This window comes from Myotis myotis, unplaced genomic scaffold, assembly GCF_014108235.1.
Source record: "Myotis myotis isolate mMyoMyo1 unplaced genomic scaffold, mMyoMyo1.p scaffold_m19_p_9, whole genome shotgun sequence".
NCBI classification, from domain to species: domain Eukaryota; kingdom Metazoa; phylum Chordata; class Mammalia; order Chiroptera; family Vespertilionidae; genus Myotis; species Myotis myotis.
In genome coordinates, this window is record NW_023416401.1 from 30,246,930 (window position 1) to 30,269,487 (window position 22,558).

Genomic DNA, 22,558 nt, shown 5'->3' on the forward strand with positions numbered 1-22,558 from the left:
AAAGTAAGGCTTCCTACTGGTCAAAGTGTTTTTAGAAACTATATGAGCAGGAAAAAGAGAGAGAGAGAGAGAGAGAGAGAGAGAGAGAGAGAGAGAGAGAGAGAGAGAGAGAGAGAGAGAGAGAGAGAGAGAGAGAGATCTGCTTCCATATGTATGTAATCAATCATGATCAACTTGTAAAAATACATCTGAACACACTGGGTTTGTTTCCAGTCATAAATCCTCTTTTCGCCATCTTGGGGTGTCTCCTTCCCTGTTACCCCATCTAAGAGTCTTCTCTGCTCACCTGTGAACAGGGCTCCATAAGCAAAGGGGCTTTTATCTTGGTACTTTTTTACATGGAGAAATAAAATCACCAAGTCTTGGATGCTTCCCCCTCATTTTGGTCCACACTGAAAGGTAAGTTAATTGTACAAACATATATAAGACAAGGGCATGCTGTCCTGAAGAAGCCAAAGCCTGTCATCCAAGTAAACAATGCAGTTGGTTTTTTTTGTTAATGAACATGTTTCCCAGTTTTGTAAGTCATTTTACTATATATTCCCAGTGCCGAGCCCAGTGCCTGGTTTAAAATTCAATATAAGTCCATAGAGAACCAATGCTGATGGGCTCTCTAAGCCCGGAAATGTTCTTTACGTCGAGCAAGACAGTAAGAGGAAGAGTAACGGAAAATTTAGAACCTAAACTGTTTAGCAACACTTATGTTTGTATTACATTTCTGCCCCATTATAAGATACAGCAAAAACTGCCTCCGGGAAATAAAACGGAGGTCCTCGGAGGTGTGTGAGTGTGCGGGGTGTGAGTACACAGGTCATCCGGAGAAAACCTGAAGGCTCAGGCAAACGAAGGACCCAGCGTCAACTCCAACTGGCCCAGAGACATCAACGAGAAATACACTCAGGGCGCCACCACCATGCACCAGGCACAATGCTACACTAACGCAGAGCTCATGTGGCCTGTGGCCCGCTCCGGGAGGGAAGGGGATGGGTCCCAGGGCAAGATATGTAAGTAGGAAATTAGGAAATGGTGGCGGGGGAGAGGGGTCCCCTAGAAGGAAAACAGAGGCTTACAGGGAAGGGCTCCATGAAGGAGGAGGGGACTCTGTTTCTGAAGAGGTAGAGACAGAGCAGGAGTGGGCTGTCCCCAGGAGAGGATCATCTGTGAAGAATTAACTTGCTTTTCTCTCAAGTTCTGTAAATCGTCGTATTTGATGTATTGTGTCCATTTGAAGAGTCTCCTATCCTGTGGTCCTGCTGACTCTGCAGCCCTCAGCAAAGCTGGCACCCACTGTCTCGTGCTGCAGGTTCAGACGGCAGTGAGAGTGGCCTCAGCTCCTGCAGGAACACACCAGCCACAGCATGGTTTTCGGGGAAGGGCAGCCCCGGGGTGGGGGGGCTCAGAGTGAAGCAGAGCAAGAAGGGAGGTGCTGGGGCTGAGGCAGCGTCAGCATTCACTGAGGAAGACAAGCTGTGAAATGGGCTGCGTTCCCCAGAAGCTTTCTGTAAGGCAGGGAGGCGGGTGTTTGCTGTACATACAGAGCCGCAGGCGACAGAGTGCTGCTTCCAACTCCTCACATCCAGCCCTGATTACAGTTGGACATGCAGGTTCGTATCTACCATTTCCACCATGATGTCCCGAAGCACCTCAAATTCAATACGCCCAAGACTAACCTTGAGGTCTTCTCCACAATACCTCCCCTTCCTCCTGCCTTACCTGGCTCAGGAGATCACCCACCTGTCCTCCAGGGGCCTCAGCCGACACCTCAGCGTCAGCTTTGACTCGTCCTCTCCCTCACACTCTACTTGCAGTTCATCATCATCCCACAGAGCCCATCTCTGCATCGTCTCTCAGAGCACATCCCTTCTTCCCACAGCCACCGCCACTGTCTGGGTCCCACCCACCTGGTCAGTCTCCACCGCCAATGCTAAGCTCTGGCTGGACAGGGCCACCACCCAGGCTCTCCCCACTCATCTCGGGGCTGTTGGTCCTGCTGTCCAGTCTGCCCGGGATTCTGCCCACCTAACCCACTCCTTCATTCAACCAAGTCCTATTGCTGATCTCTGTTTAGAAGTCATTTCTATGGAAAGCCCTCTCCTAATGCCCCTGATGTAGTGCAGGTGCCTCTACTGTGTAAGCCTGCGCGGTGCCCTAGAAATGGTCACCGTAAAGACAACTGTTTACTCCCTTGTCTGGGTCATTTCTCGGGCTTCACACGCCCTGGGAGCTCCCCTCCTCCAGCGCTCGGCATATGCTAGCAGCTCCACAAATACGACAGGTGACGTAGATAAATGTGGTGTCCACTCAGTGGCACAGCCCCGTCCCCAGAGGGCACACAACAGTCATGTTTAGGTGCAGTGTCTAACATGAATGAAGCAAGGTGATGCCACTTAATCCGTTAACATTTAGTTCCTCTGCTGAGAGGCTCTAATACTTTGATAACCTCACTGGGCAATCATTTTCTTTTTAAGGAAGGTACACAAAGTCTGCCACCCACCACACACCCACACACAAAGATGTGAACGTCAATCCCCACTGGGTTTTGGTCCCTCCTAGTCCCTCTCCCAAAACCCCAAGCTGAGCGAATCCCACAAAGTTGTCTGTCATCTCACAGCCGCCTGAACTACACATATGGCTTGTGAAACAATGCAATCTTTGGCAAGAAAATAACATCCCATCAGCTCAACTTATGCAACGTATTATCTGCAGGTTATTCCACTTTGCAGGAAGAGCTAAACGTGTGATATACATATCTTAACTCTGGTGTTTTGTTTTGTTTTGTTTTGTTTTAAGCAGCACAATCCTCTTTCCACTCCCTGAGTGCTGACAGGTGTTCATAAATCTCTCCACACTTCTGGCTTTGAGCATCAGGGAATAAGTTCTTTATGCTCAAATGAAGAGAGCGTGCCTTTGAGATAAACAGGCACACAAAAAAAGCCGGTGAGCCTTGCCCAGGACCACCAAGGGGGCGAGGAGAAGGGGACTAAAAAAACACACCCCTGATTGAGCATAATCTACGACCAAGCACAGACTTCCTTTTTCCTGGTCCCCCTGCCTCCCCTCTTTCAGGGACACTGCGGCTTGAAATCTTCAAAGGCTCTTTATTCACCCCCACATCAATGCCAACCCTCGCTCTGACTGTCCACCGCCCCCACAAACTCCTGGCCACAGAGTCACTTGGGCCTGCACGGCTTCTGCCTTAATCTCCCTCCTCTTCTGCCTGGAACCTCCCTGGGTGCCGGCTCAGCTCAGTCTTCCTAAGCCGCCCAGGAGCCTGCCTCCTAGGAAGCCCCAGCGCCTCATCAGTGCACTGCATAGCACTCAGACCTCTCTGCTTCGTGCCGTAGCTCTTCTGTCCACACGGGGTAGTTACCGCTTCTAATAAAACAGGACCCTGAGGTGAAGGTGCTCGCGGGTCCGCCGCTCCAGTCTGTCCTCGCCACTTGGGTCATGTTCCAAGAGAACAGCTTCTCGAGGAAACAGACAACAGTGTGGGCAAGCGACAGGACGGGGGAGCATAATCCCAAGGCAGAGAGAGCAGGGCAGCCCTGGGGGACCACCAGGGAGAGGACGAATGGCGACAAGGATGAATGTTTCCAGTGTTGGTTTGTCCTCGGGTTAGTCAAGTATCTTACACCAACACATTGATATTTAACATTAGAAAATAGTTTTGACCAAATAGCTGCTCCCCCACCACAAAAACAGCAGGTAAAGCTCAAAGCTGGATAAAGAAACAGCGGACTGTGCAGTAGGTCCTGTTCTATGACGTCCCACATCACAGACCCAGAGAAGGGCAGGGCAGGGGCAGAATTACCTGTCAAACCCACCCAGACTCTCCTGCCCCCATGCGGCCTTCAGGTGCCAGCACCTCAACCCTCAAAACAGTGTCGGCAGCGTGCACACACAGCTACGTGGCGAGGTTTCCCTGGCAATGTGTATCCCTAGAAGTCAACGCGCAAGCAAGGAAATGGAGGCTGAGTCCCAGGAGACTCACACACCAGAAGCTGGCACGAGGCAGAAGTGAGGAAAGAGGAAACTCAAATAATATTACACAAGGAGAGCCATGAAAATCATATGTGATCTAGAAATCATGATGGCAAACTTCCGAAAGGGCAGGGAAATAATTGTCAAAGCAGAATGGCCTAACAACTGGGGGGGTTGTTAAAAGGTAGACATGTAAAAGCCTGCATTTACCAAGTCCGAGCACAGACACCACTCTGACAAATGCTTAATATGCAAGTTCAGTTTGGAGTTTCGATTTCCTGTCTCTCTCCCCACCCCCCACCTCCCCCCCACCCCCCACCGTATGTCCCTCGCACCCTGCACTGGATTCTGAAGGAAGTAACCTGTTTTTCTTTGCTCTCCCACGTGCCTGAAGGAAGCTGAGGCAGCACAGAGCGGGTCAGCAGGATGCAGCTCCATCACAGACAGAACTGGGTCTCAACTCTGGCACTGCGGCCACTGGTCGCTGTGGCCTCGAGCAGGCCCTCTCGGGGCCTGTGCTGTCCCCTGCCTGATACACCTGGGAGAAGCTGCACACCTTCCAGCACTGTCGCAAGAACTGAATGAGACCACATATGAGCAAACTCCTGGCACAGAAAACAATTCATCTTTATTCCTTGTGTCAGCTCTGTGAAATATCAGATCTGAAATCAATGTGAGCATAATTCCAAAAGGGCAAGGAAAACACCCGTAACTTTCTGAAATTTTACCACAGAAGAAAAAACATAAGTTTAGAGGATAAGACCAGCCTGGTTTCTCATCTTACTTCTGATACGAAGGAACCCTGAGCCTGGCCCTGCCTACAGGTGTGTGGAACACGTACTGTCATCCTGCTTCTGGAACCAAAAGGAATCTGCCTTACGCTGCCGTGGAAATATCCTAAAACCCCACCGCCAGCTGCAGGGAACAGTGTCCACGTCACCACACTCGCTGTTGTTGGTGAAGCTTTTGTAACGGAGCCACACAGCATTCACCGGAGGTTACGCGTGTTGACTTTGGCATCCCTTTTCTCGGGTTCCTATTTGCACAGTGTCCTGAAATAAGTAGATGCAGCCCTGGGACCCCACCTTGGGCTCCCTGAGGCAAACACCCATGACCTGATGACGGTACCGTGGCACTGCCCTCGAGGCCCCTGGAAAAGAAGCCATCACCCAGGGCCATGTCTGAGGCAGGCAGGTGGATGATGGGACGTGGAGGCAGAGACCATGTCGATGGAATATAAATGGAGGGAGCCGTCCATGAGCAGACAGGCAGGGGGGCTGTGCAGAAGTCCTCAGCCTCCCTGGACCACGTTCCCCGCCCGACGGCCGCTCGTGGTCACCTGCTCTGCGCCAGTTAATAGCGGAGCGCGTGACGGCATCTAGACTGTGAGTACCAGGGAGAGGCATCTGCTTTCAGTCCAGGATGAGGAGTCCAGACTCTTTAGGAAGCAAGAAGAAACCACAGAAAGTGTGGGGGCAAGAAAAGGTATTTCCAGCAGACCTAGCGAGGGGAGAGGATGAAGGCAGGAAGGCAGTGCCTCGTTGCATTCTTTCCAGCTGTAGCGCTTTACATCTGTCAGGCAGGAGCTCTGTAAACCTGCTCAGGAAACAGCCCTGTTAGGAGACTACGCTCCAGCTCCAGTGCAGGCAGGACAGGGACACCTGCACTGGGGACTGGGGGAGGCAGCACCTCAGACCGGCAGCATGTGCTGTGGAGAGCTATCCCTCTGTGGTGTTCTTTGTAAAAAGCCTTCAGGGTCTTGTCACTTGGGAAATGCTGCCAACTATCTGCCTATCTGCCAACTATTTAGCTGCAGTCTCATACTAAACTCTGTAAAGTTCTGCAGTAAAGAACCCGATTTAAATGTCTTCTTCCCGAATTTGGCCATAAATTGCCCTGACCCCTTTTATTGAGAAACAGCGTTCACTATCTCCTCCTGGCAACTCTGCAGAGTGTGGGCTGAGGTCATCTACGGATCAGCACATGGGCGCGACCTTGAAAGGATGAGTAATAAGCCGAAGGTCTGGGTGGTGGGAAGGGGGTGACCCAGGATCCTCTGGGGCCTTTCAGAGCCCTGGGAACAGTGCGGCTCCAGTCACGCCTCCAGTTAAGGCCACATCCCCCCCGGAAAGGGTCCCAGCGCTCCTGCCAGTGTGAACGAATTCTAGGGGAGAAAAACAGGCATCCCAATAATCCAATTTAAGCAGTGCTTCCTTTTTGTTCATTAATAGCTAAGTAAACCCGGTCACCACCATCTATAAAATAGCTCTCTTTCAGATACCTAAAAACTATTAAATCAACTCCTACCCTTCTCCTTTATGAGTAAAGGGTAGGAGTTAACTTATTAAACAACCAGGTATGATTATTCTTTTATCAAGAAAGACTTGCAAATCCTATAGGAATTTAATTCACTTACCTAGTTATCCAAGTTTAAATGTTTTTTCAAACATCGAATGAAATGATTCAGAGAACCTAAGACAATATCACAAACCCTTTACAGTATCTAAGAGTGACATTGGGGGTGGGGAGGAGGCAGGATCTCAAACCAGCATCTTCTTTAGGATGTACATAGTGGTAACTCGGGCAGGGCGCACTCCACACCACCAAGAGCACAGTAAACCTCCGACGAAATCTCCATCACCATTAGGACGCCTCAGCGGAGGCCTGACTGACATATCCTGGAAGGATGCCCATTTCTATTTGCCCAGAGGCTCTGGGGGGTTGTTTCTACAAGAGTCTTACCGTGCTGGAGTCTGACTTTGGAGTCATCATGGCCTCACTGAACTATAGCCACACAGAAAGACTGCCTGGACCTATGGTTGGCAAACTGCGGCTCGCAAGCCACATGCGGCTCTTTGGCCCCTTGAGTGTGGCTCTTCCTAAGCCTTAGGAGTACCCTAATTAAGTTAATAACGATGTACCTACCTATATAGTTTAAGTTTAAAAAATTTGGCTCTCAAAAGAAATTTCAATCGCTGTACTGTTGATATTTGGCTCTGTTGACTAATGAGTTTGCCGACCACTGGGCTCTGGACGATCAAAAACAGTAAACTGAGGATGCTTGGGTTTCGCTTCGCCCCGATGAAATACTAGCATTGTTGTCCTAACGGTGGGTCCCAGGTAGCCTCCAGCAGCGTGAATTAGTCTCACGACACCCCGCAGGGCAGCAGGGCGGCTCCATCTCACAGCGGAATGGCAGGGACGGGCCCCAGCAACGCGATCAGGCAACTGGAAGAAACTGAGCCCAGCGCAGTCTCAGAAGCTAGGACCAACCAATCCCTTTAGAAATTCAACCAAAAAACCTTAATAAAGTTCACATCTTTGGACTTAAAAATTCTGTGTCTAGTAGTTTATCCTAAGGAAATAACCCAATATTCAGAAGAGTTTTTTTGCACAGTGCTCATCAAAGAATTATTTATAAGGGGAGAAGCTGTCAAAAACTCCAATATCCAACAATAAAAGCACAATTTTAAAATTCAAGTACACATGCATAAAAGAATATCATAAAGCAATTTTAAATCATATTTAAAAGAAAATGCTCTTAATGTAATTTTAAAAAGGGGATGATCAGGTTATAAAATTGAATATATATTATGAACACAGTCCTGTGAGAAAAATTTTGCACAGGAAAAAATACTGAAAGGACACAAGACAAAATGTTAATGAAAATGGCAATATTCTGCATGGGTAATTATTTTTCTTTTTTAGACTTTTATGTGCTTTCCAAATGTTTTTACAATGATCAGGTATTACTTATAAAGGGGGAAATTAATTTTTTGTTATAAAATAGTATCTAAATGGTTAAGATCATTTCTAAATTACATGCACTGAGAAAATTTAAAACAGTGTATAAATTTCTTTATGCAACATTTAGCCTAAGAAAATCAAAATTGGGAAGTTGAATTTGAAATATGTATCCATGTGAGTATATCTACATTCACACAGGAAGCAAGGCTTAAGAGGAGACTTCAAACCACATGGGTGGGCCAGCAGTGTCATGGGGAGTGGGGCCTTGCAAGCTCCCACCGCCCCCACGGGAATGCCATGCACTGCAAAGAGGCAACGGGCTTGCCAGGCAAACACCGCTTCACACAGGTCTCCCAGCCTTCCCTCCCAGCCAGGCTGCAGCCCCCAAGTCCTTATTGAAGAGGAATCTTGAACACCCTCCATAAACAAAATACAAACGGACATATTTTTCAAGGGGAGGTATGGTTAACTGTTTTGCCCTAAAACAAAAGCCAAGGAAAAATGCCTTAACCCCCTCACCATTTAGTTATCTAAAGCAAGGCTCCTTTCCATGAGCCTAAAGAATCAGCAAACTCAGTCTATCTTCCATTCCAAAAACTAAGACGTTAGCATCTTTAGTTGCCCTGGGATAAGAAAAGACTACACTCCACAAACATACGAAAAGCAAACCAACTAAGAACATAGGCACCAGCCTCCCACTGACCTCCATCTAAGACCACAGCTTTAGCTAGCTGCTTGGGCAGGGACAGAGGGGCAGCTCTTGCATCCTACACCGTAAGTAACTTTTACCGACTGTGGGGGCAAAGAAAGATGAGAAGAGCAGGCAAAGAATAAAAATGATGAGCTGAGTCCACCGGGACCCACCTCCAGAGAAGGCCAGGTACTTACACCTCCCTTATTTTACCGCTGGTTATTTCCCAGAGATACTGGGAAGCTAAAACCATTGTCCCACAGGTGCTGTCGGTACTAACATTCAACACAGCTTCCTTAAGAATGGGTAGATCTGTCAACACAATCCTCCCTCTTACAGGAACGGGACACGTCAGTTCCTTTTCTCAAGAACTGACTCTCCCAACCCATCCCTCACCTCTAAACACCACTCTCTGTGCAGTGCTGGCTCTCAGTGCTTCCCAGACTTCCATGTGTGCTGAGCACCTGGGGATCTTGTTAGGATGCAAGTCCTGAATTAGCAGGGCTGGGTGATGCAGAGACTAAGTCAATCCCAATCTCTGCGGGGTGAGACCCAGGCAGTGCGGCAAGGCTCCCCGGGTGACCCCTATGGGCAACGGAGGTCACACACATGCTAGAAGATTTGCAAGGGCCACCAGCTCGATCTGACTCCTGGGTACTCGGAGTGTGGCCCCCGCATCGGCAGCACCGACACACTAACACTGGCATCAGAGCTGTCGGAAAGACTGACAGAGGTAACACAGGACGAGCATGCAGTAAGTTCTCTAAAACATTAGCCGTGGTTATTATTTCGCTACTAGTCGCGGTATGATCACTATTCAGGTAGGCTGATGTACCTGAGGAGGCCAAATTCGTAAGGAAACAAGAATTCTCGGTAAAACTGTGAGTTAAAAGGAAGAAAGGAAAAAGTGAGCAGGGGAGTAGCCTCAAGAGGGTGGTTGAACTAGCCTTGCAGTGAGGGTGCTTCCTCTATATGAGTGTGTAGGGAGGTGACCACAGCCAAGGCAGTAACAGTCATAATGACAGCTGCCATTCGTGTGGGCCTTAAATAATGTGCCAGGTACTATCCTAACTACTGAGCATTCTCCAGGCAGAACCGAGGGGTTTCCCTTACTCAGAGCCTACGGTCCCCAGGCCCCAGACTCAGGCAAGCGTGGGATCCTGATGGGGTGCAGGATCCCTCCTTTCATCCGGGCAAAGGGACTGCAGAGCCCCCGAGGGTGAGGACGGGACACGATGTCTAAGTCTGCGCCACGACAGAAAGGTGCCAGGCTCAGAAGGGTGAAGAGACCGGACCCAGAAGCCCACCGCTGGGCTAGCCTACATTTCGAACCATGTGCCACTCTTCCTCAGGTTCTCTTTGTCCCATCCTCTCCTCCTCCTCTTTTCTTGCTCCCTCTTCCTCCCAGAACTGCTTCTAGGAGCTTGTTTCCATGCATCACCTAGATGCCTCTCCTCCCAGCGATCTCCTGGAAGATGGGGAGGAGAGTTTGAAGGGTGGTGTTTTTCACAGAGGTGTTTCGTGCCGTGGCCCTGCATGTCACCTCTGCCCAGAGGAGGGGCTGACATTCCACGAAGAAGCAGCTCATGTGACTGAGATAACTGAGGTGTAGCCGTGAAGGGGAGGCTGAGGGCATGGTTTTGAGCCTGCCAGGCTGGGCGTCTGAAGATAGTTCCAGAGACCTCAACTTTGTGTGCTCTTCGGAACCTACATTTCAATAGCTGTTTCACTCCTGTTTCACTGGGCCATAGCCAGTCTAGGCCATGACTTCCCTAGCCTCCAGGACCAAGGCCCCCATCTTACAGAGGCAGATGCTGAGAGATCAAAGGTCTGCGCACAAGGACCACCGAGGACTGAACCAGGCAACCTGGCCCCATACTGGGGACTCCATATCAGCCAACAGCGGAAGCCTGCAAAGGATCAAGATCTGTGTTCCGCATCTCACATATGTTGTCTCCTTTTTCCTCTCAGCAGCATCGTGAGAGCTGCACATGGCAAGCTTGATTTACAGAGGGAACCGGAAGGGAGCTGTGACTGTCCAGGTGCAGAGCACTGGTCAGTAGAGGAGGAAGTGTCCACTCCAAGCCTGTGTGGCTCCCAAACCTACGCCACACCTTGCTCCAGGCACCCCAACAACCAGCCCTGCCCTCTCCACAGCTACAAACTTTTAGGACTCACAGGACCAGCGAATATGGTCACTTCTTGTGATTATCCTATCATCTTTTCTTTAAAAACACCTCTTTTATGGAAACATGTTTTCCCTGAATTCCATGAGGTTCTTCAACGTCACAGCCCCCATTTTATAAATGAGGAGCCAGGCACCCAGAATAATTAGTGGCTTCCTGGGATATTAAGCAAATCAGACACAGAACCAGGACCCAATTTCAAAAGCCCCTGTGTCTTGGGCCATGGCTCTGGGGCTCCAGCCAGACTAAGTGGTCCCTTGCAAAGTGTGCAAACTGGCAGGGGGTAAACCGATGTCAAGCAGTGATGCCAGGCTTCTGGGTGAGCTCACATAGGAGAAGCATCCTCGCTGCAAGGTCAGTTCAGCAGGGTTGCCACACCACCACCATCTGCACGCGAATAAACCTGAGGAAGATAACTAAGGACGGGGAGGAAGACGTTACTCGTCAGCAATAACTTCATTCACTCGAAGAGCTTCCCAGTTCTGTAAACAAAACCAGGTCCCTATACATTCCTCCGCAAGGGACAGATGTCCTTTAGAGAAATGTGACTTGCAAGGTATTGTGTGTGCTCTATTACTCAACAAGAGCAGACTCGTAAAATGTCAAATGCTTTTTCTAAATTCCTATTTAGAGAGAAGGAAAACATGCTATTATTTTGTCAAAATCAGCCACCTTGGCAGCCTGAGCCCCTTGACTCTGTATGGTCTTTAGGTCATCAAAGCAAATGTACATTCATGTTGTACAGTTGTTTGGTATTGCATTGCCTATCAACGAAGAGTTGAAATAGCATTGTCATTTGAATGTGGAGAATTCTCACCTGTGAAAGCATTTGTGGCCTGAAAACCAGCTTCCTGCATACTGCTCCCCAGACAAGCCCGTGCTCCGACTATTGAGCTGTCCTGGCAAGAGGAAACTGCCTGGGCGAGGCCTCAGGTCACTTCCATCTTAGCTTGTCGGAGTCCATTGCTTTGCCCCGTCCAGCTTTGGGTAGCATCTGATGCCCACCTGCCCTGCTCCCAGAGAGCAGGCGGTACCTGGGACAGCACCCAGTCCAGCACGTGCACACTTGGGGCACACGGTCACGTCAGCCGTCCAGCCAGAGAGTGCAGGCCATGGTGAGCCCGGGAGGGGCGGAAGCTGTCTCAGTGAGGCCTGCTCTCCCCCTTAGAGCGGGGGCCTCCTCTGCAGCTCGGCAGCCAGCATCCTCCACGGCTCCGACGCTCCAGTGGAGTTCGGTGTGGTCTGATCTGCTGCTCTCTGTGCTTTGCGTCTCTCCTCTTTCTGAAATTAAAAAGAAATAGGTCACTTTACTGAGGATCTGTAGGAGCATTAAATTTACCAGACCCACCCAGAGTCGTGCTCAGAACCACAGGGAAGGCACAGGAGAGCTCTGGGAAGAGGCAGCTGCAGACCTTGTCCTGAGTGACAGGAAAGGGCAGAGGGCAAGACAAAAACAGCGCTCACTGCTCCAAGCCTCTCCAAGGACAGCCACAGAGGCCCCTCAGCTTACAATGTCCTTCCCGAGGTTATCATAGTTCACAGACACCCCGAAGAACCCATTCTCATTCCCAAGGTCTTAAAAATGGGATCTGAGGTCCATACCCACTGCTGTCTAGGAAGGACCAGGGTTGAGAAATTTTAAAAATGACTCTTAAGGGGGAATCAAAGGCTCATATTAATTCTTTTAGAAGAGTAAGAAGAAAGGGCAAATTTAATCTACAAACTTTTCCATATATTTAACATAATAACATTTTACAAAATACTTTCAGATAGCCCACGGTTGTTATATTACACAAGAAGTAGCATTAACAAAAATGTCAGAAGCCCAAAGGACCAGACTTTTAAAATGGAATCCTAAATATGAATCTCCAGTATTAGAGGGGAAAAAAATTTTTTTTCATTATCATCACTTCATCCTATTCAGTTTATAACTAATTTTTAGAAAATGTAACCTTATTCCTCATTTTCACCATCAAACTAAAAGAAAAATAATTTAAGAAAAGAGCACATAACAGAAATCCTCTATTAAAGCCCTTTTAATGCTGTAAATATAAAGATAAAGTAGTAAAATAAAACATCACTAATACAGACTAACCATAGGAAGACTTTATGTATTGATGAAGCACTTTAATTATATTAAGAAATTAAATTACCTTCACACACCTGCATAACAATCTCAGATAATAAGGTATAGCCCAGTAGGAATCCTTAAGTTAAATGAATAGGTAAAATTTTTATTTTAACTAAAAACCATTTATATAAATGATGGTGTTGAAGTCCTTGAAAATGTGGGAAAATGTTTTTTTCTCTGAATTTAAATATTCCATATAAAATGACCAACACATACAGTATCAGCATCCCAAAGTCCTGCACCAACTTCTAAAGTAAACTAATCACATGCACCATAGTTATCCATTTTAGGAAATGGCACTGCCAGATAAAAACAAAAGCCCACCTGGCCCGAAACTTTAATTTTCTTTGGCCTTTTCTATGGTGCTTTCGATGCACAGAAATACTAGACTTTATCTGTCCCCTTTCTTTGAACTCAGAGAAAAACAGAGTGGTCAGGTTTTTGTTGTTTTATTGGGAAGAGAGGTTGTTTATATTATTTTGTTTCATTGAGAAAGGTATGACAGCTCACTTTTTAGGAAATCAAGCTATCCTATACAATATTGCAAATGGCTCTGGGAAAGATTGAGGCAGGTGTGGGTAGCAATAGAAGAAACAACAAGCTTTTTTTCTTTTACTGTCATTATCACGCTCACCAATTCTTTCTTTTATTATTTTATTGATTTTTTACAGAAAGGAAGGGAGAGGGATAGAGAGCTAGAAACATCGATGAGAGAGAAACATCGATCAGCCGCCTCCTGCACATCTCCTACTGGGGATGTGCCCGCAACCCAGGTACATGCCCTTGACCGGAATCGAACCTAGGACCTTTCAGTCCGCAGGCCGACGCTCTATCCACTGAGCCAAACCGGTTTCGGCAGCAATTCTTAACTTTACTTCTAAAATAGAGGTAGTTCATTGCTAGGGCTCAGCCATGGCCTTGGCCAGGAGTTTTAGAACATGATGTGTGAGATTCCCAACAAAGGATGGAGGGACACAATCATAAGTCTCCTTATATGCAATTTTCAAGTTAAAATGAAACCATAAGGGCTATCAGTGTTTTCTTCCTAACCGCTAACAACACAGCAAGATACACTTTCTAGAAACATAGCACAAGGGTCTCCAGAACCTGGAATCATCGTTCTGTTCAGTGAGGGATCCAACCAACCCGAACAGGGCCAGAAACCCAGCCATGCTCGGGAACAAAGTGTCAGATGACCCAACAGTCTGGGCAACCGAGAATCAGCAGAAAAGGCAGAGAAGCTGACAAATCATGCCTCATCTGCTTGTCCTTCCATCCTCTTGCCCATCCCATCTCCCACTCTCAGGCGGCTCCTGCTCCGGAACCGCCGCTCACTTTCTCATCTCAGCTCCAACAACCCTCCCCAGAGATGCCTCCTAGGTCGTCCTCAGGCTAATTGCGGAGCCCGGTTACCGGCACTTGCCATAGTTGTGGCTGCATGCAGGGGTGGTGAATGCTTAGCGCCCATCCTCCCACTAGACCTTAAGCACCACGAGGCCAAGGACAGTGACCGGATGACTCTCCGTTTCCCCTCAGCACCGAGGACAGGCACTCGGGAAACACGCGTTTACTGGATGAGTGGATGAGTGGATACAGAGAGAGGCACATACGGAAGGGCTCAGCAAATGTCTACAAAACAACCCCCGCCCCCAGCCGTGAACTGACAAGCAGCTCCGCAGCGCTGACTCCGGCCTCTGGACGGGCAAGCGCTTCTCCTCCAGCCCATCTAGGGCAAGAGGAGACAGTGCTTAGGAGCAGTGATTCCACTGCACTCACACTTCACAGAACCTCCTACCCAGGAAAGGGCCGGAGGGGTCATGGCTTTAAACACTTTCGATCCTCGGGGAGAAAACTCTAGCCCCACAGAGGTTAAACAACAGCCACAAAAAGTAGTGTGCAAGAGAGTCGCACTAATCCCTGAATGTCTTGCCCCGACAACCACTGTTCTTCCCACGCTAGTGCTGAATCTCACGCAGTTCCCTAAACCAAAGTACCTTTAAGCCTAATAATACCCAAATCAAGAAAATCAAGGCTGGGGGGAGAGAAAGCATAAAGAAGGAGGCAACTTACCCAGGACACAAGGTCACCGACTAATCCTGAGCCACAGCCACACATTCAAAGGCCCCCCTCTACCCAAGCATGTTACCGCCATCCTGTCGTCACACACACACACACACACACACACACACACACACACACACACAGGCGTTCTATTTATCCTGGGAAGATGGGCAGGACTAACCAGGAAATAATTAATTCAATATTGCACTTGAAAATGTCATTAAGCCCCTCCCATAACAGAGTAACAGTTACTAAGGAAATAGAGCACACCAAACGGGAAAACACCCCCACAGGAAGGGACAGTTTTAAAAAACATCAACACCCACAAAACCTCACCAAATAAGTTGTGGAGATATGTTTGCTTTACCTCTTGTGCATAAAACTTTTATGAAATGCAGTGCTCCTAGGAATCACTGGGGATTGAAAACTTAACTGCATTCGACAGATCCGAGGTTTTGTGGAAGTGCACACTGTGAAAACAGACACAGCAATTCCGGAAACATTCGGGTGACACGCCGGGAACAGAGGCCAACCCCCAACAGAGAAGTGAAACAACCCCTTTTCAAAATCTAGGCACATTCAAAAAATGCGTAGTGCATCAACAATAAACACTGCAGTTTCATTTTTTTATTTCCTCTGGCTGTGGACAGACTGCTTTGCGGGCTGCATGTCGGTTACCTAGGTGACGGCTAGACGGAGCAGCCTGAAGGGCTCCAGGCATAGAGACCTGGGAGCGGAGGCCCCGTGCTTGTGTCTGACGGACCCATCCCTGCTCTACCCACCAGACAAGGCCCAGGGAGAAAGGAACACTGAGAGACAGATAGCCCTGGCCTTGACAAATTGAGGCACGGTTGTAAAATTCAAAACATAAAAATCAATGTATTAAGACCTGTACTGCACTGCTTACCAAAAAAAAAAAAAAAAAATCTCAACTATGGGCTGGTTCATTTAAGTTCAAAGTGGCAATGACCAGATGTGAGAATAAGTGGAAAAAGAAACCCAAGGCTCTATTTCCGACCAGAGCTAGACTGTGTCATCCTGGGAGAAAGACATCACACTTCTCCACGAGTTTCTCGACCTCATAAACAGACGGTTTTAGACCTCAGAAAGTACCAGTCAGTCAAGATGTCCGAAAAGCAGTAGGACCTTAGAAACACCATGGCCTGCCTGCATGGCAGCAGTGGGGCAGAGCACAGGGCAGGGCATCCCCCCGGTTCTGGGCCACTTACAGGACTTGGGCAAGTCCTGCAGACTGCCAGGCTCCCATTTCCTCATGTGTAAAGTGAGAAGGGGAACTGAAGGTCCCTTTGGATCTGAGTGTGCCCCTGAGCCAGTGTCTCTGATCAAGGCAGAGAGGACACGGCAAACAAGCCCCGGAAATCTGCACACAAACACAAGTCTGGGAGCAAGTCTGAGAAATGGGCTGCCTGCAACGGGGGGAGGTTGAGTTGCGGTGCTACTGATTCTTCAGGATACTTTTAATTTCTGTGGTTCAGACTATAAAACAATTGTAGCTTTTAAAATGCCACAAACAGGGAAACGTGGCAATTATATTAGGACATCCTCTAAAATGTCTCCTTGTCAAATATGACACTTGATAAATCCGGAAGGACCTACACAGTCTGAGGCTCTACTGATACCAAGTTGGAGAAAGTGTCCCCCCAAAATAATAACATATGATCACTGTCCCTAGTGAATTGTGAAGTCTATATCTATCTCCTTATACTATCTAGGAGCAAAGGAAGCCACAAGGGACCATGGGTCCCACCCTTTCATTTCACGGAGAAGGAGAATGAGGCTCAGGGAGGAGAGAGGACCTGCTGAAGGTGACTGTAGTGATGAAGGCAGAACTGGGACCAGATCCAGGTGTCAGTCTAGGCCCAAGCTCAGAGTTCTTCCATACATGCCCGTTGGCAAAGGAAGAAGCTGAGAAAGGGGTACAGTATACATCTGTACCAACTGCCACTATTTCCACTTTCCCAAGCCCAAACTGGACCACGCCCACGACACCAACGTGCCCGAAAGAAAAGGCAAGGAAGAGCCAGCGGCTTGGCACAGAGCCACACAGTCCTCGGGAGAACGTGCGCTGCAGTGTGCCTGACCTCATCTGAGCATTTCACGGTCATCTGGGGACGCCAGCTAAGCAGAGGAAGCCGAGTAAGAAATGGTTACCTCTCCCAGCCTGGTGGGACAGGCTGGCCACACCAGGAGGTGGGCTCTGCGGTGCTTTCCCCCATCTCAATTTTCTTAAGATAAAGGCAGCTTACAATGGGCATGACAGGCAAAGAAAAAGGTGTCATGCAGGGAGCTAACAAGTGTGAGCAGAGGGGAAGGGGAGCTGTCATCTCATTCTTTGGTGAGAGTAGAAGAGAATATGGATTGACGAGCTATTTATATGAAATAATTTTTGCCCTCCTTGCAAATACCCTCCAATGCCCTCATCACCCATCAAGGCCTCTTCTGGCAATACCTGTGCTCACAGCTCCCTATGCCAAGTTACTCCCTGCCTCTGCTAATGGCAGGCTCCCATCAGATACCTGGGCCTTGATCAGGACTCTCTCCACTCTCTGGCTGCATCTTCTCATTCAGTATTTCAACTGTTTGTGGGGTCATTACTGTAGCCAGGCATTGTTTTGGGTGCCGGGAGACCGCAGTGAGCAAAACCGACCACACTCCTGTGCCCACAGTGCCTATCTCATCTCTGTCTGTGGAGCTGTTTCCTAACAAAACCTTTTCTTGTTCATCCTTGTATCCTTGGCATTGCTGATGGAGACCACAGTACAGCAGTTCCTCGGGAAATGCTGGTTCCACTGCACTGAATCGTAGCTGAGCGTAAGCTGGGTCACCTTGTCACTCTACTGCCTCCATCCTGCATCAGGTGCACAAAGCACCAAGGGCACAGGACACAGGGAGGTGGTGGCCACAGCACTCAGACCCTGGAGGGCACTCCGGATGGGAAGTGCCAGCTGGGCCTCTGAAGCACAGGGAGGGACGACCCCTCCACCATCTTCAGAGATGAAACACGCTCAGACGAGAGCCTCACACACAAACAGGCCAGAGGACAGGAGGCCGGGCTCCGACTCAGACTACGCTGGGTTGGCCTCATTCCAGGCTGCTTGCGATTCTGGCAGTTACTTAACACCCCCACCATGAGCCTCAGTTTCATCATCGGTAACATGGAGGTAACAGGGCATCCACTTCATAGAATTAGGATGTATTTAATGAGAAAGCACGCACCAAAAAAATTTTCTCTAATAAATGTTAAAGAAACAATAGTCGCTACAATGATTACAGCTCACCTGAGCAGGTGACTGGTAAATTACGTCTTTGAGACTATACCCCACCCGCCCTCTCTCAGTTCTTATCTGACCATGTCCAATTAGCTCGTAGTTCCTCAGTTGATTTGTCTTGTGTGTTGTTGTTTTTTTAAGTTCTCAACAGATAAAAATCTAAGCTCGAAAGCATTCTATGTCAGTCAAATTAATAACAGAGAGAAACAGAGGAAAGGATACAAAATTTTAGAAAATGTGTGCGTGGGGTATCTGGTATGAAATGTGGTAGAAGAAAAAAATTACAAAGAAGAAACTTTAAAAGGAAAAGAAGCCTCTTGATATTCAGGGTTTTTTTTTCATGTTTTCATATTGAAATATCAAATTTGCAAAACAACAATAGGTAGTAATAAGTAAGTTTAACAAAAGGTTCTATATCCTCTTGCCAGGGTCTCGCTCTCTTCCATCCTCTTCCATTTGGTTTGCTCTGTTTGTAAAGTGTTAACTTTTTAAACCCTTTACATACACTTCTCAAGCTTTCACAGGCCCCAAGAATGACACTGCACCGAGAGGACACCTAGCCGCCCCAGGGCTCCTCTACTTGGCAGGGGGTGTGGGACAGAGGCACCAACACTCTAACAACTAAAAACTGATCAACAGGAAAACAGCCGATGCTCCCTACAGAAATGAATGACCTGCATCATTTCATCACTCGCATAAGCACAGGTTTCCTAAATGCCACTTGTTTGCAAAGCTCCAGACCAGCTCCTCATCTGTGCCTCTTTCATCAAACACACAGGGAATGCCTAAATCGTCATGAAGTAGTTTTGTCTTGTTTACTCAGATTCATCTTCTGAAAAAGTATATTCCTTTAGGAAAAAGAGAACTTGCCACTTTACAGTATTTTACAACTCAATCTCCAGTTTGAGGTAGATAGTGGTGACCAGAAATACTCCAACTATATTTTTCTTAGATATTTCCAAAGAAAAGTCTATGCTGTCTGGGACAGACACGAGAGGAGGGTGACATGCAGAGGGTGCCCGACGGGCATCTCACTAACACCTGCGGCCTGCAAAGCTCTGACCAGTGGCCAATAGAAACCACTGCTCAGTTTAATGTAGGCGCAACTGTGAGTCACACACACACACACACACACACACACACACACACGGTTGTTTAGCCATTTGTGTCTTGGCGGAAAGACTCCTTATGCCCAAATACACCCATTACAACAAAACTCAGAAGCCCTGCTTACCTCTGGAAAGAGAAGGGAGTTCCCTTTGTCTGCAGATACAGATACAGACAGACTCATCCCATATCCTCTAAGAACTTCAACTTCCACTCAGCCACTGTGCTAGTTCTCTCAAGTGAGGGGACCAGAAGCAGCAGCAGTATCACACTTCATCCTAGGAAGATCACGGATTCTATGACTGCCTTAGAGAAGCCACGGGTTCTTATATGAGAGCTAAAGACATCATTTGAGACATACCAAACTGCGGAAACAGAACTCATTTAGCCCAGTTAGTTAGCATTGGTGGAACAATTTAATCCGATCATAAAAATCTAAGACGAACATTTCAGCAATGTCTGAAAAAATGTAACGCAACATGGTCCTGTATGCAGTTGGCCCCTGGAGCCACTATCGCCAGCAGCAACCAGTCTGAGAGTGTGATAAACGAGCCCTCGGTGGTACGGTTACACACGATAATGAACGTTACCTCTGCGAGAGGCCCCAGCCATTGGAGGGGCAGTGCCTGACTCCACATATATTAGGGAAACACTGATAGAGTCTCACGTCTTCCTGGAAGGCTGGACGAGGCAGGGCCATGCAAGTGCGTCTGTCCTGAAAAGCAGACAATCAGGGGCAAGGCTGACTGGTATTGACTAATGGGCCCACACAAACCCTGTCCCTGTGTGTGCTGGAGGCCTCCAGCCAAGCAGAAAGAGTTCATTAGACCAATTTCCGCTGCCTTGGTAACAAAGGCTATGCGTGTGATCTTACGCAGAAAAGCAAACGAGTGTTATTCATGGGGGAAAAACACGACAGACAGGTACTGTGTGTCCCGCCAAGCAGCCCAGACGGTGGTGGAAACGTGCCTGCCTGTGAGACAGCGCTGGCCCTGCCGGAAGTCAGAGTGTTCATCAGAAGCAGTCTCCTGCAGTACCTGAATCCACGTGTTCGTGAGTTCGCTGCGTTTGCTCAGCTTTAGAAATACTTATCAGTGGCTACAGAAACCATCTCATTCCAAGCAGTGTCCTCACCCCAGCCTCAGTGTCCTGGATGCGAAGTGAGTCTGCCTACATGTCCGCCATCAGGTCTGCACAGGAGGCCACCTGGGATACCACCAAAGAAAACCACAGGGCCCTGGCAGCAAGAGGAGAATTTAACCACCAGATTTGGACCCCAAAATCACAGTTCATGTTCCCGTCACCTGGCAAAGTTCACTGCATGGTATCTGCCAGGCCTTTCATGATCTAAGTACGCCAGACCTCATCAGCCTGACAGGCAACTTTCTCCGCATCTAAAATAGCATCTCCTTTCCGTTCTTCCTTTTCCCTCTCAAAGTCTAGTCCTTATTTACTCCCTTCCCCTCCGGAGCTGACAAGTAGGAATTGCCTTATTCTAACCAGGTTCAGCAGTGGGCCCTCAGCAAGCTTCTTCAGACAGAGGCCCTGGGAGGCCCTCAGGGAGGCACAGGTGGTGCGAGGGCAGGGAAGGCAGGAGGAGGCTTCACCACAGTGAATAACCACTCCTCCACATCCCCCACCCGCCCACAGTCCCGTGCATCAGAGCAGGAGAGCAAGCTGTTGCTGCTTTTTACCAAAACACTTGCTCTAGGTCAATGCTCCCCAAATATCCCCAGAGAAAGCATGCAATCGTCAAAACTAGATTTTTGCCCATTTTAATATATATATATATTAAATATATATACATATATATATATATATATATATATATATATATATTGATTTCAGAGAGGAAGGGAGAGGGAGAGAGAGATAGAAACATCAATGATGAAAGTGAATCATTGATTGGCTGCTTCCCGCATGCCCCACATTGGGGATTGAGCCCGCAACCCAGCCATGTGCCCTGACCAAGAATCGAACCGTGACCTCCAGGTTCATAGATCGATGCTTAACCACTGAGCCACGCTGGCTGGCTGGGCAATTTTGCCCATTTTCACCTAAAAATAAATATATTAACAAATACATTTGAAAGGGGAAAATACCCATATATAAATACACAAGACCAACGTCAAAGAGCAAGGAGCTGCCTGTGTATTTGGGTGGGCTGGTTGGAGAACATGACAGAGCAGCGCCCATGAGGTGACAAACTCTTGTAGCCAGGGACTCTGCCATCCCCTTGGTGCTGACACAGATGCTCAGTCCATGCAGAGCTGTGCTCGGAGGAGCCAGCACGGCTCTGGGGTCAAACAGGGCTTAGAATGGCAATTCTGCTGAGCAGCCCCACACCCTGCTCAGCCAGATTATACAACCTCTCTGAGCCTCGGCCTCTTCACCTGTCAAATGAGGCATTAATACAATTGTAAGACAGTGGCAATGACTAAATGGGAAATACATGAAGGAAAGGCACACGGCAGCAGCATATTCACAGGCCCTCCGTAAATGGAGAGGCAGTCATGAGGAGCAGGAAAGAAGGGCAGGGAGGACATGTGTGCCCAGACCCCTGGGAGACGTGAGGGAAGATGTGGTCTTTCAACCGTCTCTAAGAAGGTGGGAGAAAGGGTAGAGGGAGGAAAGGAAAGATACAGCATCTCAGTGGGACCCAGTGAACTCCACTCAAAGAGTTAAAAGCTAGCCCGGCTGGCATGGCTCAGTAGTTGAGCCAGGAGGTGACAGTTCGATTCCCGGGCAGGGCACATGCCCAGGTTTGGGCTCCATCCAAAGTGAGGGACATGCAGGAAGCAGCCGATCATGATTCTCTCTCATCATTGATGTTTCTCTCTCTCTCTCTCTCTCTCCCTCTCTCTCTCTCTCCCCTTCCTTTCTGAAATCAATAAAAGAATATATATATATATATTTTTTATAGAGAGTTAAAATCTAAGGCCTTGTTAGATTAGAATTAAATATTTTCATCTTCAAATAATTACTTAAGTAGGTCAACATCAGCTGTGTTTCACTTTTTCCTTACCAGAGGCCAAAACTTGCCCATCTAATGAGCGCATCCACCCTGCCCTGCTAAGTGAGCCCCTCTTTCACTCCTCCAGGCCCCGATCCCCACACAACACACAGAGACAGTTAACGTTCACTGCACAGCCGCTAACTGTAGGGATTCCCCACATCAGAGAAATCACTCCGATTGAAATAACGTAGCTCTTCACTTCCTTTGAATAAAAACATGTTATTATATTCAATAAAACCATGCAGGAAATAATAGCTAAATATGACATTTAAGTAACTTATACCAACACCTAAAAATGGCTTCCTGGAAGAAAAGAAAATAATCGGCATTTTCCAGAATATTTTAAGA

At 48.1% G+C, this 22,558-nt stretch overlaps 1 protein-coding gene across 9 annotated transcripts in view; it reads right to left on the minus strand.

Annotated features, from left to right (window-relative positions):
* The window catches only part of LDLRAD4 (low density lipoprotein receptor class A domain containing 4), a 335,343-nt gene that overhangs the window by 194,183 nt on the left and 118,602 nt on the right, over positions 1 to 22,558 (minus strand). For 8 of the 9 annotated variants that reach the window (XM_036321970.1, XM_036321962.1, XM_036321965.1 and 5 more), the window contains one exon: positions 11,423 to 11,886. In XM_036321970.1, coding sequence (XP_036177863.1) covers positions 11,423 to 11,462 — 40 coding nt within the window. In that variant the 5' untranslated portion in view covers positions 11,463 to 11,886. Of the gene's footprint in view, positions 1 to 11,422; positions 11,887 to 14,806; positions 14,972 to 22,558 lie in introns of those variants that run through there. The other variant, XM_036321968.1, reaches the window with a different exon arrangement.